This window comes from Sebastes umbrosus, chromosome 11, assembly GCF_015220745.1.
Source record: "Sebastes umbrosus isolate fSebUmb1 chromosome 11, fSebUmb1.pri, whole genome shotgun sequence".
NCBI classification, from domain to species: Eukaryota; Metazoa; Chordata; class Actinopteri; order Perciformes; family Sebastidae; genus Sebastes; species Sebastes umbrosus.
This window is the reverse complement of record NC_051279.1, coordinates 20,789,281-20,807,084: the sequence shown is the minus strand read 5'-3', so window position 1 is coordinate 20,807,084 and position 17,804 is coordinate 20,789,281. Positions and strand designations below refer to the sequence as shown.

General features: G+C 46.3%; 1 protein-coding gene across 3 annotated transcripts in view; it reads right to left on the bottom strand.

The window, feature by feature from the left end:
- Positions 1-531: 531 nt before the first annotated feature.
- Positions 532-17,804, bottom strand: part of LOC119497046 (transcription factor HIVEP3) — a 48,625-nt gene continuing 31,352 nt past the window's right edge. For all 3 annotated transcript variants that reach the window (XM_037784825.1, XM_037784824.1, XM_037784826.1), the window contains 8 exons: positions 13,137-15,495; positions 12,049-12,350; positions 9,824-11,854; positions 8,621-8,766; positions 3,770-3,945; positions 3,514-3,615; positions 2,153-2,805; positions 532-1,973 (listed from right to left, as the gene is read on the bottom strand). In XM_037784825.1, coding sequence (XP_037640753.1) covers positions 1,314-1,973; positions 2,153-2,805; positions 3,514-3,615; positions 3,770-3,945; positions 8,621-8,766; positions 9,824-11,854; positions 12,049-12,350; positions 13,137-15,144 — 6,078 coding nt within the window. In that variant the 5' untranslated portion in view covers positions 15,145-15,495 and the 3' untranslated portion in view covers positions 532-1,313. The remainder of the gene's footprint in view (positions 1,974-2,152; positions 2,806-3,513; positions 3,616-3,769; positions 3,946-8,620; positions 8,767-9,823; positions 11,855-12,048; positions 12,351-13,136; positions 15,496-17,804) is intronic.

Genomic DNA, 17,804 nt, shown 5'->3' with positions numbered 1-17,804 from the left:
AACATATCAAAAAACTGCCACCAAAGTAGAAGCCAAGACCACGAAATACCTCAAAAACTCATTACAAAGCACCACAAACAAGCACAAACTGCACCACCGAGTAGTACAAAATAACACCAAAAGTTCATCCTCATAGTTCAAATACCATAAAGAAATGTTTATTCTTTGACTGTCTACAGCCTCAGTCACACGCCCAGCAACACCTTATATGTTTATGATGTAGTTTTGATGTTTTCTTTGTCCACATTCCAACTTCACTGATCTCTCGTGGAAAAACAATCCAATGTGGTTGATAACACAAGCAAATCATTAAACAGTTATGGTACAAACTCTGTTATAGTAAAAGCAGGATACTGTACACATGGCGAAATGGAAGAAAGGCACAACCTCAAGGGAGTCTGGTGCATTTTTTATTTCTTCAATGACTAGAAATTTTGCTGTGTGTGAAATCTGCAGGGCACTTAATCCTCCGGTACCAGCCAAACGCTAACCCCTCATCTTTATCGCCAATTCAAGTCACATGAACATCATGAAAAAGACACACAGATGTAACAAAAACATCCTTTTTCCAATAAAAAAAAAGTAAAAAAAACAAAAAAACAACAACCTTGAAACAATGATCATTGTCATCAAATAACAATAAATAAGGAGCGCTCTTCCCTGTACAGAGATATATTCTAATCTAAAACCTTTTGTAATAAAAAATAGTACTTCAGTGCATTTCCTTTGACACACTTCTGCTGCTCCTTCAACACCGCCGCGATGCGACTCTCTGTTATCCTTGGCATTAAAGCAACAAAACACCAAATATCAATCCGCCTGAACAACACGAAAAAAAAAGCGGATATAAAATTTCACAGCCTTCTCTTTGTCTATCTGTACTGTACATCTCGAAACACAAACCTGGACAGAAAAGGCACATGTAACTACAATTTGAGTAATACTGGACAAAATTTGGACAAAAAAAAAAAAAAAAATGGAATTATTTTTGATTCAAGATTTTGGTCATTTACAAATTTATTCATATTCCTTTTTACATATATTTAAACAGACATTAAGATTACCAGTATCAACAGAGATACAGGAGGGATATATTTATATATATATAATTTATATATATACATAGATAGACATTATTTTCACAAAGAAAAAAGTGCATTTTTATAACAAACCTGAATATTGCCAAAGAACAAACATTTAAGTTAACAATAGTATTGAAAACTGTATAAAAACAAAGCAATAAAAAAACAAGACTAGTGTAGCAACCAATAAAGCAAAATGAGATGCATGACGCATCAAGGTTGTAGACACCGTTAAGTGCTCTGGTCTGTTCTGTCTCCTTTAGCTCCTCCCTCCACCAGATCGCCACCAGACGGAGGCTCCTCCACCTCCGGCTGCTGTCCGATGATGACATTCGAGGCCACGGGGGCCGCTAGACTGAGGGGTGCTCTTGAACCGTCTCTGACGCAGTGTTTGGTGGTCTCAGTAGCAGGCCTGCGGGTGTGGGCGGAGCTGTGTGAGCTGCCATATTGCTTTGAGTCCGTGGTCTCCGACTCCTGTTTGGAACGCGTTGGTGCTGCTGTACTGAGAACGCACCGCCCTGACTGGCTGGTTCCTGCTGTCTGATGCTCTGACCAGCGCTCTCCAGGAGTCCTAAGCCCTTGAGTTCTGGGGGTCCCGCCCCAGTATGATTCAAATCTGGCCAGCGATGGCCCCTCAATGGGGGGAGACGTTGGGGACGAGGGGGTGGTGGGGTGGGACCTCGGTCTGGCCTGTACCATTTGGATTCCTCCGATGGGGATCATCAGATAGGGGACCTTGGCTTGTTGGGAGTGCATGGGAAGATGGCTGAAGATGTTGTCTGCTGTCTGGTGTCCGGGATAAGCCTCACAGGTGGAAATACGGAAAGCAGGTGGGAACAAGCCGGCCTCTGGCAATGTTGGCCCCTCTGCTGCTGCTGTACCCCTTCTCACCTGTAGAGGGAGCAAAGACTTCATCATTACATTTCATGGATTTGCTCCGTCAGTACACAGGGAGGGTACTATACACTGAGATCTTCAATGGAGGAAAATGCAGAGGAAACACATTGTGGTTGCTCAGTTTAAATTTCTCTGCACAGATCTGTGCAGACTAATAAAAAAAAAAGACTCACCGGTCTGATATGACTACCCTTTGTACCAGGGCTCTCCCATGGTAGGTATCCAGGGGTCCTGTGATGTAGCCCGAGTGGCGAAGGAGGGGTCCAGGCTTGTGATGACCGGTAGCAGCTGGGCGAAATGGGGCGAAGAGGAGAAAGGGGTCTGATAGAAGACGGCCCTCTCTCGGGGGAGGGCGAGAAGTGTTGGCTGGGCGAGGACAGCTCCGTCCTGGGGGAGAGGCTGTGGATGGGCGAGGACAGCTCCAGACGGGGCGAGAGGCTACGGCTCGGGGAACAGCTCTCGCTGCTGGGGGAGAAGGCTCTCGGCGACGCCTTCCAGCCCCGCCGGGAGAACAGCGCCCTCCTGCTGCCTGGGGATGCGGCTCGTCTGCTGGGCCAGACTCCCCTTGGGGAGTGCTCCGGACCCGGACTGGGGCCCGGTGCCTCGGGGTCAGGTGTGCCCTGCTGAGAGCGCCTGCTCAAGCTGGAATGCCCTCCCGTTGAATGGAGAGTGTCCGACGAGCAGGAGGACGGATCGTCATGGGATGCGGACTCCTCTTCTTCGTCATCGTCGTCGTCGTTGTCGTCGTCGTCCTCGGACTCTTCCACGTCAGAAAACTGGTGTTCCTCCTGTTCCTCTGAGCCGCACGCGCGTTCGTCACTTCCTGCTGTTTGTGCAGACGTAGAAAAAAAACATACTTTAACTTATATCCCTTTACATCCATGATGTACACTTTAAAATGTACAGAGTCGTGACAAAAATCCTCACACTGAAAGACACGAAAAACAGAACAATTTTCAGGAACAAGCACAAAGGGTTAGGACGGCATATACTGTATCTTTCTGACAGACCTCACCCACCGCCCATCAATCCCATGTTATAAATAGACTGAGGATGAAAAGACCGGAATTTAATTGAATAGCACCATGCCTCTATTCACAAACTATCTCAACAGCCTTGTGAATGGAAAGACGGTTTAAATGGCGCATCCTTGGCTGTGATGAGTGTAGTCTGTCAGCCGAGGGAGGGGTAGTAGACGAAGGTTAGGGAGGAGACCGTGAGGTGGCTCGCTTCGAGGCAGTGTTGGAATGCGTATTGTCAAATTACGCCAGCAACACATCCTTGAGAGCAAGGTACACTCGCCAGACAGCCACAACCACATCAAGAGACTGTGGAATATTCTCCATTTATCTTCTACTTCTACATATTTCTTATGCAAGGCCAAAGGGAGGAGAATAGAACATGGCGTTGCATAAGCTGTCAGTGCTGAGCAGCTACAACTCTTCAGAGGCAGAAGTTCATCCAGCTGTGTACCAATATTCCTCCACAGCGGAGAGGAAATATGCAAGGAGCCTCCCCATCCCCTCTTAAGTACCTGTTTCCTCGCTCTCCGGCTCGTCCAGTGATGACTCGGATACTCCCATTGCCTGGCATTTTTTCCCATGAGCCTTTGACTTCATGTGTTTAGTGAGGTTCCCTAGGAAGGAACAAGAAAAGCACATTAAAATGGCCCAGGACACATGCGGGGCAAGGGGAAAATGAGGACATTGCAACAACAGAGGAAAAATAAAGTAGATAGCATAGCGATATGAATCATGTTTGCGTTTCATGTTAGTAAATTGTCTCCTTACCTTTGGTTTTGAAGGCAAAGTTGCAGTGTTTGCAAATATACGGACGGACATCGGTGTGCGTTCGAATGTGCTTTTTCAGCATGCTAGGCTTCTTACAGCGGATGCCACACTCTTCACATATGTACTTGCCCCGGCCGCGACCTCTCACATAAACATACTCTTCATTGGACTTATACCTGAGAGAGAGCAAGGAGAAAGAAACAGAAAGATATGAAACTTGGTCACCGCAAAATCACAAATTAGGGTTACTTTCATATACATGTGGACCAGCATTGATTTCACTGTGTGGTAGAATTTAGGAGCTGAATGCACAAATAACTACAAAGTAACTGAAATTTATATTTAATTAAATTGAATTGCATTTTAAATCTGTATTAATTGATTTTTTTGGCCACTTGGGGGCAATGGAGGAAGCTGGAAACACAACATTAAAAGGTGCAGTGTGGGATCTGTAGAAACATGGCGGCCGGCTCCGTGAAGAGAACCCGCTCCGTATGTAGATATAAACGGCTCATTCCATTTCTGCTAAAAGATCCCCCTAATTGTTACACACTGTTCCTTTAACATATTTTCACCTTGTAAAGTTGTTACAGTGAACATGTTAGCAATCAGTTACTTATTTAAACATCCAGCAGTTATGGAGGAACATTCGAATTCACTTGAGTCGCGCTTCTGGCCCCCTGGCAGATTTAAGTCCTATATTCACTTTTTACCTTTATTTTGGTCTCCACCAACACCTTAGAAAATATCTGTCTCTTAAGCTTCTAAATTCTATTTATTTATTTTGTTTTACCTTTATTTACCCAGATAAGTCAGTTGAGGACCAATTCTCATTTACAATGACGACCTAGCCAAGAGCTTCACTATGATCATTAGCTTGTTGCTAATTTTGCCTTTCTGCTGTTTGGTGCTGGGCAGGTAGCATACAGGGCTGTTACGATATCAGTTTTTCATTACACGATTATCGTGGCCAAAATAATTTACGATAATATCACGATATCTGTGGAAAATTTGAAAAACAAAAAAACAGTCAAATTCATCTTTAACTTTGTATATTGTGTGTTTTGTCTCTTTTTGGCAAATTATTACACTCAAAATACGAGTGTAGGGAGGTGGAGAGAGAGTCTGTAACTATAACTGTATATATAAGAGGCGCTGGATTATTTACACAATATTATCATACGTGCATTATTAACACAATATCAATATTTCATTTTCAAATATCATGGTTAGCGTCAATACCGCTGTATTGTGACAGCATACAGAGGTTTTATAGAGCTTTTTCCCTGAAAACAGCTGCTTCTGGAAACAAGGCTGATGACGGTGGAATTTGAATGGCAAAAAAACAAAAACAATGCTGAGTAGAGCTGCAGAGTTGGGTGATAATTCTCCGAAGCTTCGTCACTAAAAGCACCCCTTTCACATTACAGTCATTTGAGTTGTTGTTCTTAGAAAAATAATGATTAGTGTAGTTTTAATAATAATGTGGATGTGGGTTTGTGTACGGCACAAAAACATACACACACACACACACACACACACACACACACACACACACACACACACACACACACACACACACTCACAAGGGACGCTGTGAAACAAGGCTTTCTTTATGGAGGCGGGTCGGGGAAGCCCCACCAAAACCCCAGCAGCACCAAGTCCCTCGGCCGTTCCCTCCACTACACCCCGGGCACACAGAGAATACCAGCTATTCTGCTGCGACCGGGTGGCCCTGCCAACAACAGCAGCAGCTAAAGAGAGGGAAGGGAAGCCTGGCTATGGTCAACAACCTAAAATAGACACTATATATAAAAACCAAGCAACACATTTAGGTCCAGTCTATAAAAACATTGTTTATACGCAATCTCGATGTTTACCGAAAGCCTATTTGCGGACACAGTGGACCGCAGACGTTTCACATCTGAATGAATTGTCCTCTATGAAAAATCTGCTCTCACTACTCATGAACAGACGCACACAATCCATCCTGAATTGTAAACATCCAACGTGTGTTGACTGTGTTTAATTACAGGATGTGCACATCTACAAGGACCCGGGCTGTGAATGCTCCCCATTGTATATCAGAACCAGCAATAGCAAATCATAACCAATTGATACACAACTGTAAAATAGTCTCAACATTGTGTTCATTCAGGAGCTGGCTACTGTTTACTGGCATCTAATTCTTGCCACGGCTAAAAATATCCACCCACAGCTCAGGAAAAAACAAAGTTGCACTTCACACATGGAGCATTAAATCAGCAGCACGTCTCTCCGTAAACTCAACTGACAATCTGCCTCCTGCTTGTGCTCTAGCTTTACGGCCGCCGTGGCAGATTGGTGGCGAGAACACCGCTTCCAACCAGGCGTGTGATTGATCGATAAGGCCACTGAATGTCAAAGCGGTGACAACTGAATAACAGTAAAAGGCAGTATTGCAGGTATACTTCAATCACTATTTGGCCAGAAAGGAGTTTTCACATAACTAATCATTTTTGACACATTACTGTAAACTCTGCCATTTCACCACTGTGGTTAAAGTGTCATGACAAATCTGCAATGTTAACCACTAACACCGTGGGAATCAATCTGTTTTAATAGAATCCAGAAGGAGTTCAGTCCAGCTTGTGCTCACTAAGAGGGGATTAAAGCTGGTGTTTTCACGGACTTTTGCTGCCACCAAGAAGGAGCGGCTATGCTTGCTTAAATGCTAAGACGTGTGTCATTGAGGAGAAAGCTGCCTTGATCCAATATCTGTTTCTTTAGCTGTGTGATGCTAATAAACTCTAGAGACCCCCTGCAACCCCCCCTTCTCTTAAAGGGATCAGGAAAAAGCTGCACGATGCATATTCATGAAAAACAAAAAACAAAAAGGTGTTGCTTGTTCAGAGTCATGATTTCAAAGGGTTGACAAAAGGGAAATAGGGATAATGAGTCCTAACAGATTCAGGGTACAAAACATTCTGTGGAGCTGTGCTTATTTTTGCATGCACAGAGAAAACATAGCGGGATATTAAGGGGTGCAGGTACAGAGAGAGAGAGACAGAGAGAGAGAGAGAGAGAGCGAGAGAGACAGAGAGAGAGAGAGAGAGAGAGAGAGAGAGAAGAAGAAGAAGAAGGAGGAGGAGGAGAAGGAGAAGGAGAAGGAGAAGAAGGAGAAGGACAAGAAGGAGAAGGACAAGAAGAAGGAGAAGAAGAAGAAGAAGAAGAAGAAGAAGAAGAAGGAGGAGGAGGAGGAGAAGAAGGAGAAGAAGAAGAAGAAGGAGGAGGAGGAGAAGAAGAAGAAGGAGGAGAAGGAGAAGAAGAAGGAGAAGGACAAGAAGAAGAAGAAGAAGGAGGAGGAGGAGGAGAATGAGAAGAAGAAGAAGGAGGAGGAGGAGGAGGAGAAGAAGGAGAAGAAGAAGAAGAAGAAGGAGGAGGAGGAGAAGGAGAAGGAGAAGGAGAAGGAGAAGAAGGAGAAGGAGAAGGACAAGAAGGAGAAGGATAAGAAGAAGGAGAAGAAGAAGAAGAAGAAGAAGAAGAAGGAGGAGGAGGATAAGAAGGAGAAGAAGAAGGAGGAGGAGAAGGAGAAGGAGAAGAAGGACAAGGACAAGAAGGAGAAGAAGGAGAAGGACAAGAAGAAGAAGAAGAAGAAGAAGGAGGAGGAGGAGAAGAAGAAGGAGAAGAAGAACAAGGAGGAGGAGGAGGAGAAGAAGAAGAAGAAGAAGAAGAAGAAGAAGAAGAAGAAGAAGAAGAAGAAGAAGAAGAAGAAGAAGAAGAAGAAGAAGAAGAAGAAGAAGAAGAAGAAGAAGAAGAAGAAGAAGAAGAAGAAGAAGAAGAAGAAGAAGAAGAAGAAGAAGAAGAAGAAGAAGAAGAGAAAGCTGTCGGCTGTTTATGGATGAAAATGCACTTCCTCAATGTGTGTAATGTGTGGCTGCAAATGATAAAGACTAGTAATTAGTGCCTTATCTACTGTTAAGCAGACATCTCCTTCACACTCAATCTGTGTGCAACACAAAACAAGGGCCTTAAATGTGCAAGTGTCGACACATTTGCACACACACACACACACAAATACAGTATACTGTATATGCAAAAACAGTCTCCAAAATCTCTTATATCTCCAACCTGATATCTCTCTAAAAGATTTTCCGTTCCCATCAAAAGGAAAACCGGTGAAATTCTTGTTAATTTGGGAACCTTTTACCTCGATCCACTACTCCATAATTCACTGCTCTCCCTTTTATTCTCATCTATTTCTACTGTTGCTTCAATGTTAACAGATCTGGGGAAACTGTCAGCTCTTACTGTAACACAGTAAACCCGGGAAAGAAGAGAGGCTAGAAAAAAAATCACCCAGACATAAGATGTGAATATGTGAACGCAGTAAAGTGTACGAATGTGTAGAGGTTTGAAGACAAACATGACAATCATGACTATGATACTGATTGCTTGCACATTGCTTCATACTGTTCCTCTGTGTCTTCTGAGTAACTTACTGTATGCAACCATAAAAAACAGGTATTAATGAGAGTCTCACAGCGACACGCACACACACACACACACACACACACACTGTTATCTCTCCAAATTAACATTTCTAAAACACAGACATCCGTGCCAGCATTAAGAGGAAAAAGCTTGGCTGCAGGTACAAATGAAGTCCCTGCGGGTTCCACTGCCTCCCATCTGTTACTGTAATTCTCCGTGCACTCTGTCAGCTCTCCATAGTCGCCGTTCTGCTGTCGTCAGCCGTCGGTTTGTGACAGAGGAACGGATTACTTGTGTAATGAGGCGCCGCAATTATTCGCAAATATTGAATTTGGGATTACAAGATGTGTGTTTCAACAGTCTCGTTGTAGTTCTTACCCGCCATCGAAGATGCGAACACGAGGGGGTTCGCTCTGTTTGGAGGTGGAGGGTTCTTCCTCTTCTCTCATCTCTTTGTTCTCCTCCTTGTCAAGCTGCTGCTGATCCTTTACTTTGGTGAGGGTGCTGGGTGGGGTGGCATGTACCTACACTCAAGACACACATAGAAAAATTCAAAACAACTTAAAATAAAATGTTTTATTTTTAAAAGAGTATTCCACCAAGTTAGCGTTGCACTCTTACAAGGACTCCCCAAGACCTGTAGACAGATATCATGGAGTACCCCTTTAAGCACATTAATGGGGTTATATGTAAAACATACAGATTACAAAAGATGATGGTATTATATTTTACAGAAGTTTAAGGTCTCTTTAACAAGGTGGTGTACATTAAAGTGGCAGTAGGCAGAATGTTTTTGGCATTATTGGGCAAAAATTCCATAATATCCTTTCAGCATATTGTAAAACTAGACTTCTGCACCTCCTCGTGGCTCTGTTTTCAGGCTTTAAAAAATCTAGCTCTTGACGGGAGACTTTGGCCAATCACAGGTCATTTCAGAGAGAGCGAGAGAGTGTTCCTATTGACTGTTCATTCAACGTTGGCAGCTGTCAATCACTCGCTAACTCTGATCAAATGATGAAACTAAGCAGCGCTGATCAAATATGAATCAATATTCTGTTACTGTAATGCATATTTCTCGCCTCAAAATGTTTTCAGAAACATCTTTTAGTGTACTGTTTAAATGTAAAATGAGAAAGTTTGCTCCGGCTGGTGGGCGGTGCTTGGTATTTCCTCAACTGATCTTAACATGGCTGCTGGGTCACAAACTTTCACATTTCACAGAACTAGGCATTACAGTAACAGAATATTTATTTTGTATTTGATCAGCACTGCCTAGTTTGACCGTTTGATCAGAGTTCGCGAGTGATTGAAAGCTGCTCAGAGAAAACAGGCTCCATCTCGGCTCTGATTGGTTGTTTTCCTTCGGTCTGTGAAATCTTGCAGATGCCATTAGGAGCACCGGAGGACACCGGAGGACACAGAGGCACATGATTTTTTTCAGATTACTTGTCTCATGCACTACTGTCAGGATGTAGTGACTGTTTTATAAAAAATAACTTTTTTTAATCATATTTGCTCCAATTCTACCCACTGCTGCTTTAACTTATAAACACAGTAGGTGTATATTGTGATTATGTTTACCTCTGACACACGTGGGGTCCTGCTACCGGCAGGGGCCAGTATGCTCTTGGCCGGGTTTGTGGCCATGGCCATGGTGTACGTCTCTGAGCTGTGCTTCTGTTTGGAGCACAGCAGAGACAACGCCACCTTAGTGCTGAGGCCCGGCAGGTTGGGGTTGTGAGCGCTGACGCTCCAGGTAGAGTAAACTGAGCAGCGGGGGTCCCTCAGGGTAGACGGGTTGGGTTTGACATAGTTCAGGTAGCACCAGTTGACTGAGGGGGAGTTGTGGAGGCTGGGGAACGAAGGGGCCGCTGGTCTTTCAGCCCCCTCTTGCACAACTGGCACCTCCTCCTTTTTTTTACTTGTCTTTTCAGTGAGCTCCTTCACCTCCTCCTCTTCCTCCTCCTCCTTTTCCTCCCTGTTATGTTTCCTTGGTACTTGCTCCTGCTCCCCCTCTACTTTCCCAGTTGTCACCTCTTCCCCCTCTGGCTGTTTCTTCTCCCCCTCTTCCAGTTCTCTCCCAGTGGCTTTACTTTCTTCTTCCTGTCTTACATCCTCCTCTTCCTCTCCTGCCTTATCCTCCTCCCCTTCCTCCTCCTCTTTTACCCTTTTCTGGTGACGCTGTGCCTCTGTGCTGAGCTCCAGACTGGCTGCAGGAGAAAGCATGCGTTTGCTTCCTCCAGCCCCCAGCGGACCGTATCCCTCCCCTGATCCTGAGGCCAGCTCCGTTGGCAGAGTCAGGGGGAGAAGGCTCTTGATGTTCGGCGAGGGGACCCTCAAGTAGGACCTCTGCAGCTTGTCCCGCTCCACCTGGCCCATGATGACCATAGCTGTGCAACAAATGGGTTCCTGTGAGCGTGTGGTGGCCAGTATCTGGGACAGGGTGGTATACATGGCACTGGCATAGGTAGGTATATGGGTCTGGAGGCGCACCGGCACCACGAGGGACACTACTGGTGTGAGCTGTGCCACGCATGTGGCGACGATCGTCCGTGGGTGGTGGTAAGAGATTCTTACAAGGGACTGATGTGTATGGGGAGAAGACATGGAAGAGATCGAGGGTCTGCTCTCTGTCGTGGAAGGGGAAGGAACATGTGCAGTTAGTCTTGGAGGAAAAGGCAAGAACAGAGCCTGGCTGGCTCTAGTCCTGGAAGCGAACTGGAGAGGAACTAGAGTAGGAAGCTGATGAAACGGTATCCCCAACTGTTCTGCCATGTGGATCTGCGCTGGGTGAATCTGTATTGGTGGAGGAGCTGTGTGTGAATGTAAGAAGGCTCTGTGGATGATCTGGGTGGAGAGTACTTCAGTGATGGCCGTGGTGACGGGGATCAGCTGGGATAGCGATCCTGGGGGAAACGCTTGCTGCAGAGGGAGCACATCCTGAGCGGGCGGGAAGACTTGCGGCTGTAACAGCTGCAAGGCTTTCCCCGTGACGTCCAGGCTGAACTGGGAGCTAACCTCTGTTGAGTATAGAGGAGGACGGATGGAGCGTGATGGCCCAGGCTTTGGACTCTCTGCTCTGGACAGCTGACTCACGCCGGCCCCCTCCTCCTGCTCAGGCTCCCCCAAGGTGGCGTGCTTCACAAGGAGACACTTCCTCCTTTCTTTCCAGGAGGACGAAGATTGCTGAGAGGTCAGGGACCCATAGTCAAATGACTTACTTCTGGTCTCTGAGACCTGCTCCGTTTGTTGGGCGCTGGCAGGGGTCTGCTCCGAGGCCGAGCGCCTCATCTCCTTGTGGCTTTGGTGGTGTTGGTGGGAAGCGGACGGTACCGTCAACATCTGGGAGCTTTGGCTACTAGAGGCCCAGACGGCAGGCTCCGATCTCGCCGTGTCCTCGAAGGAAGCAGTAAGGCTTGAAGTGTGGGAGATGTTGCTCTCTTGACTGGGGCTGCGAGGCACAGACACAGACTCAAAGCTGGACTCCCCGGAGGACTGGGCTGCTTCTGCCAGGCGGAGTCTCTTCTTCTTTGGTGGCAGCTTCTCTGCAGGGAGCTGGGCCAGAGACTGGCTACGCTGAGGCCACTGGAACTCCTCCACTCGCTCTGCCTCCTAGGACGGATAAATAGTTTACTGTTCTGACATAACGTGCAAGATGCAACATTTTTCTTAGGATGTCGATGTTAAAAAACAACCTTAAATCAATGCATGTTTCACAAATATTTGAGGGGAGGGAGATGAAATAAGTAAGCAAAGCGAGGAAGTCAAATTGTGTAAAATGTACAAAAACATATAGCCAAATGTACCTTGAATGAGGTCACTGGCGGCGACACAGATGGCATGTCAGCGTCGGGCTCCACAGTAACAAGGATCTCTGGCACTTGGATGTTTGGCTGGCGGATGAGGCGAGATGTAGAGGGTGACGGTTTTGGCTCGGGCTGTTGTGTTTGCTGACTCTCTCTGAGGTCTGGTTCCTGACTCTCCATGGATACACTCTCTTGCTTCTCAAAAGAGCTTGTGTGTTGGATGACGGACACACCCTTCCTGTCCTGCTGCTGCTGCTGCTGCTGCTGCTGTTGTTGTTTTGGCTCAGTCTGTAAAGAAACACCTAGAAACAAACAACGAAGAAGCTACCGTTATATTATATTGGTTTACTTTTGAATGTTGACTTTAATTGCTTTTTCACTTCATTCCTTTGTAGTGTAATTTCACACAGTAGTTTCCTTTCTGTTTCTGTCTTTGCTTTACATTAAAGAGGACCTGTTATGCTTTCGTGCTTTTTCCTCCTTTTCCTTTAGTGTGTTATACAGTTTTTAGTGCATGTAAAAGGGCTGCAAAGTTACAAAGCCCAAAGTCCACACCAAAGGAAACACTGTAAGATGGTGATGTCACCAAGTAACACATTTGCATAACACCTGCCTAGCTGGCTAGTTTGGCACGCCCTCATACAAAGCTAGTTAGAGTGGAGCTGGAGCGGAGTCCGAAGAGTTTGGTTTGGTTGACCAATCACAACAGAGTGGCAGGGCCAGCTGACCAATCAGAGCAGACTAGGCTTTTCGGGGAGTGGGGGGGGGGCTCAAACAGAGCATTTCAGACAGAGGGTGAAAAGAGGTGCTACAGCACAGCTGGTATGAGAAAAGTAAAGTGTTTTTTGAAGATTAAAGCATGTAAAGAGCACCCAAAACAGAAGTATGCACCTGAAAATGAGCATGATAGGTCCTCTTTAATGATGTACATGCAGATATTGATTTGTTATTAACGTAATTTCCTTAGCTATTCGGGTTTTTCAGATATTAAAAGAGGATAAAAATGTACGACAGAAAAGAAACGTATTGCTCACACAGGATAGTGTTGTTATAATTTGATCTGCTGCTGTAGAGAAACATAAACAAACCTGAGGGGACCTGGCTGTGCTCTGGTCTGCTTGGCACAGGAATGAGGCCTGCAGAGCTGCCTGACACGGCTACAGACCCAGGGCTGGGAGGATCCTCCTCCAGGCTTTCCTCTTTCCTCCTCTTCCTCACCGCCATGGCCAGCGCTCGGAACTTATAGTGCATCATCATCTGGGGGCGATCCTCCCTGCACGGTTTACTTGCATCCCCGCTCTCCTGCTCCAGCGTTTGCTGCCCTGGGCATGCGGCTCTGTGGGCCTCGTAGCCTTCGCTGTGTTGGAAGTGGGCCCTACATGCTTCACATTCAAACAGGCTCGGACTCTTTTGCTGTTGTTGCTGCTGTGGCTGCCTGGCTTGTTCGGCGCCTCTGGCTGAGGAGGAGGAAGTGGCGCCGGCCTCCTCCGGCATTAGCTCAGCTCCCAGTGGAACTTCTATGGCAGGCTGGCGCCTCAGCATGCGCTGGGCTTGGGCAACCCTCATCTCTGCTGCCGCCGCTTGCTGCTCATCGAACGACTGGCAGAGGCGGTAACCTCTGGGAGACATGGCGCCAGAGGTGGAGGGCTCTCCTTGGCTGGTAGAGGATGGCATTGAGTGGCTTCTGTGCAGAGGCACCGCCGACTGCTCCTGGGTACCTGGTGGATCTGCCTCAGGACTGTGAAGGTGCTTCAAACCGCTGGGGCCAGGGGCTTCTCCTTTGTGGTCGAATGCGTAAGGATCTAACGGGGTGGTAAATTTGGGTGACTCCATGCTGCTCTTCCTGGACAGAGAGGAGCGTCTAGGCTTCACACTGTCAATCTTAGTGGTGTCTACTACCGCTTCATTGATAGTGATGAGCTTGGTGATGTGTTCTATTACTTGGGTTTTGGGTACAGTGAAAGGAATGCTCTTCTCCTCCGTTCCTAAGAATGAGGAAGAATGAGGCTGCTGCTGATGGGGACTGCGCTGCTGCCCTCCCAGTCTTCCATATTTACCTAGAATAATTTCTGCGTAGGTTTTGGCACTGGTGCTGGGAGGGCTAGCTTGGGACAAGTCAGTGCTGCCTGACCCGGAGAAGTAGCCAGACTCTGTGCTGCCCTTACTGCCAGGGCCTAGGGAGGAAGATGAGGTGGAGAGGGAGGAAGGAGGGTCATCTGGAGAAGCCATCTGGCCACGTTTCCTTTCGCTAAGCCTTAGCGCCAGCCTTTGCTTGACAGCCTGGGAGTCTTCGGGCCTCTGGCTCTCCTCTGAGCCTCCCAGCGGCTCCTTGCCACCTTTCCTCTGCTGGCCCGACATCTCCTTAGAGGAGGATTTTCTGTGTTGGCCCGTCTCTTCCTCAGACTCTGTGCTTTCTCCCTCTGTGTGTTCCTCGGGGTCTTCTCCAACGCCACTGCCCTCTGGTCCACTCAAACTGGGCTCATCGCGACTGGACACCAGGCCCGCTTTAATGCGATGGGCATGGGACTTGCGGTGCTTGTACAGGTTGCTCTTGGTCTTGAAAGAAAAGCCACAGGGGACACAAGGGTAGGGTCTTTCTCCTGTATGGGAGCGAATGTGTTTCTGAAGAACACTTGGCTTGGCACATGGACGGCCACAGTAAGTGCACACATATTTCCCTGGTTTTGGGGGTTTCTTCTCCCCTTTTCTGGGTGAGCTGACTCCTTCTAGGCCCTCTTGGCTGGACTGAGATGGGACCCCGTGACCATGCTCGCCCCGGGTGGAGGAAGTAGATGGGAGGGATGAGATTGATGAGGAAGCTGGAGAGTAGAAGCTGCCTCCCGAGGGACCTGCGGTGTCTGATTGCTGCCATTGTACTGCTTGCTGCTGCTGTAACCGAAGCAGATGGTCAGTGCGTTTGGGCTGGCGGTTTTGCAGGCGGCCCACGGATCTGTGTACAGGGCGAGGATTCGGAGGCTGCTGGGGCTGCTGAGGTGGACAAGATCCTAGAGAGGATTCAGGCGTCACATGCTGCTGCTGCTGCTCTTGCCTTCCAGAGCGCTCCCCATCAGCCGGACGGCTGGGCTCAGCCTCCATAGAGTGGGGAGGAGGCCTCACAGACGCACAAGGAAGGGCTCTCGGAGCCTCATGGGGCTAACCGCATGGCAGCAGAGAGGTCAGAGGCAGGGGAACATCGACAGACTGAGTTGTAAATCACAATGGAGGGCCTTTTTCAGCGTGGGCCAAGAGTTATTCAAGAGGACCAAATGAGGCATCATTAAAAGGTGCCCTGGAGCTGCACGGTTGCAGGTAAACATGGATCATCTCTCTGTACAAAGCAGTTCTGCTTCTGTCCAGCCTCAGCCATCCTAACAGCCCTCCCAAGGTCTCCTCTGCATCTCCTTTGTTGGTTGTCAAGAGTGTTATCCGTTCAGCCTCTGAATGGGTCTAAAGAAACACAGAAAAAGACAAGGAAGGACTGAGTTACAAAAGTGGAAACATATTAGCACATTTATTAGATTGTTTAAAAAAGCTTTTGTCACAAAGAGCTACAGCACGGCAAAGTGCTGGAAAAATATGTTTCCTATTCACTTTGCAATGAAACCAGAAAAACAAAAGGCCACTTCAAAAATAAGTAAAAATTACAATAAATACAAGGTGTTTTTTTTCTTGTAATAAGAAAAACAAATCTACCAACGGAACACGTGATAGATAAATAAGATAGTAAGATAGTGTTGAGATTCAAAATAAAAAGAGATCTTGAAATTAGCTGGAAAAACTCATTTTGAGCTATATTTCACTAGTATTAGGAAGTGTTGTGTATCATAATAAGCCTGCAATGCGTAAAAGTAGTATTTTGTTCACTTAACAAGATATTAAAGATACATTGTGTAAAAATAAGTCCCTTATTAGTTGACTAGTAATTAGACAAATATACTTACTTATACAAAATATAAGATTTTGTGTTTTCGCAGTAATAAAAGCAATAAAACAACGATAATAAAGGAAGGTCTGCTGAAAAACAGCACATCAAAACACACAGGACGTTGTGAAGACGACTTAAGCTTCTTGACACCCTAAGGTTTTCCAAATGGCCTGCCATGCAGTCTTCAAGAGAGTTATGTTGGTAGAGCAGAAGGCCAAAATCATTAGTGTCCCATCATCAAACTCCCTATTAAAAATTGCCCCCACATATCATACTATGACAAATAGGGTTACATTTGAGTGGGGTCAGTGTTGTAATGAGAACATTAGCAAAGTAATTGCATCATCAACACGTTATTGCTCTCATCTGTCCGGGCTTCAGCTCTTAACAAGCAGAAAGTGTGCAGTGATTCGGGAGACAGAGGCACACCTACTGTAAATCTATTAAGAAATGTAAGGTCAAGATGCTCTGCTATTGGAACGGTGATCTGAGCACACAGGCATGTAGTGCGTGCATGTCCGCATGCTGTTTAAACACTTCTTAAGGGGATAGTTTGGGTGTTTTGAAGTGGGGCTGTATGAAGTACTTATCCAGAGTCAGTGTATTACCTACAGTAGATGAAGGTTGGCGCACTCTCAGCTTGGAGAAGCAGACGGGAGTTACTGCACAGAAGCAAAGCAATGTACTGCTGTAGACGGAGCCGGCAGCAAAACATGTTTTATCCACCTAAAAGAAAGGCCCACCAAAAATCTAAATCATTTTAAGTGCACGCTATGTTTAGAATATTTTCCCCACTTTACCTTGCCATCAGACAGTCCTTTGTGACGGGGAACTGAAGGCGCTATCTATGCTCTCGCCAAAATCACCAGACTCCATTGAAAAAACCTGTAATTCTACCTCGCAGAACACGGGAGTTGCTGGTCTACCGCTGCCTCGATCGGTTTGTATGTGCTATTGTGTGACTTTGGTGAATCCGAACCAATCAAAGTGACACAATAACACAAACAAACTAACCGATCGAGGCGGAGGTAGACTAGCAACTCCCAGCAACCCTTGCGTGGTAAAATTACTGTTACTGTTAATTTGGGCGGTCCCGAATACCATTTTTTGGGCTTCAAAGCTTTGGTGAGAAATATTCGAAGGTATTCAATGCTTTGGGATGGTGCCGCTGCAGCACTACTGTACACACACACGCACCTCTACACATAACAAACAGCGATATCCATCTGAGAATAACTAATAATAATTCATCTTGAATATGAATAATGTTGTGGGATTATTCCTTATTTCATGGGCTATTTGGGATTTATACATTATTATGACAGATAGGTCGATAACAATGGCAACGGTCAGAGCTTCAAAGCATTCGGGTCAGCCCTACTGTTAATTGTTTTTTTCATTGGCGTCTGGTTGCTATGGCGAGAGTGTAGATAACAGCTTCAGCTCCCCGTCGGAAACATAGACTGTATGAAAATATTCTAAATATAGCATACACTTTTTTAGGTGGGCCTTTCTTTTACAGTAGGTGGCTAAAATACGTTTTACTGCCGGCCCCGTCCACAGCAGTACATCGCTTTGCTCTGGTGCTGGTACTCCTGTCAGTTTCTCGATGTTGGTGGCTCACCGACCGTTATCTACTGTAGGTAATACACCTACTGTGGATAAGTGCCTCATACAACCCCCACTTCAAAACACCCAAACTATTACTTTAAAAATATAGACTCCCTTCAAATCAAGACTTCTCCTCAAAACACAAGCACAAGTGATTCACATCTGACACCACGACTGGCCCGCTCTGCAGGAGTCAGAGCAGCTCAGGGCAAGTCAGGCA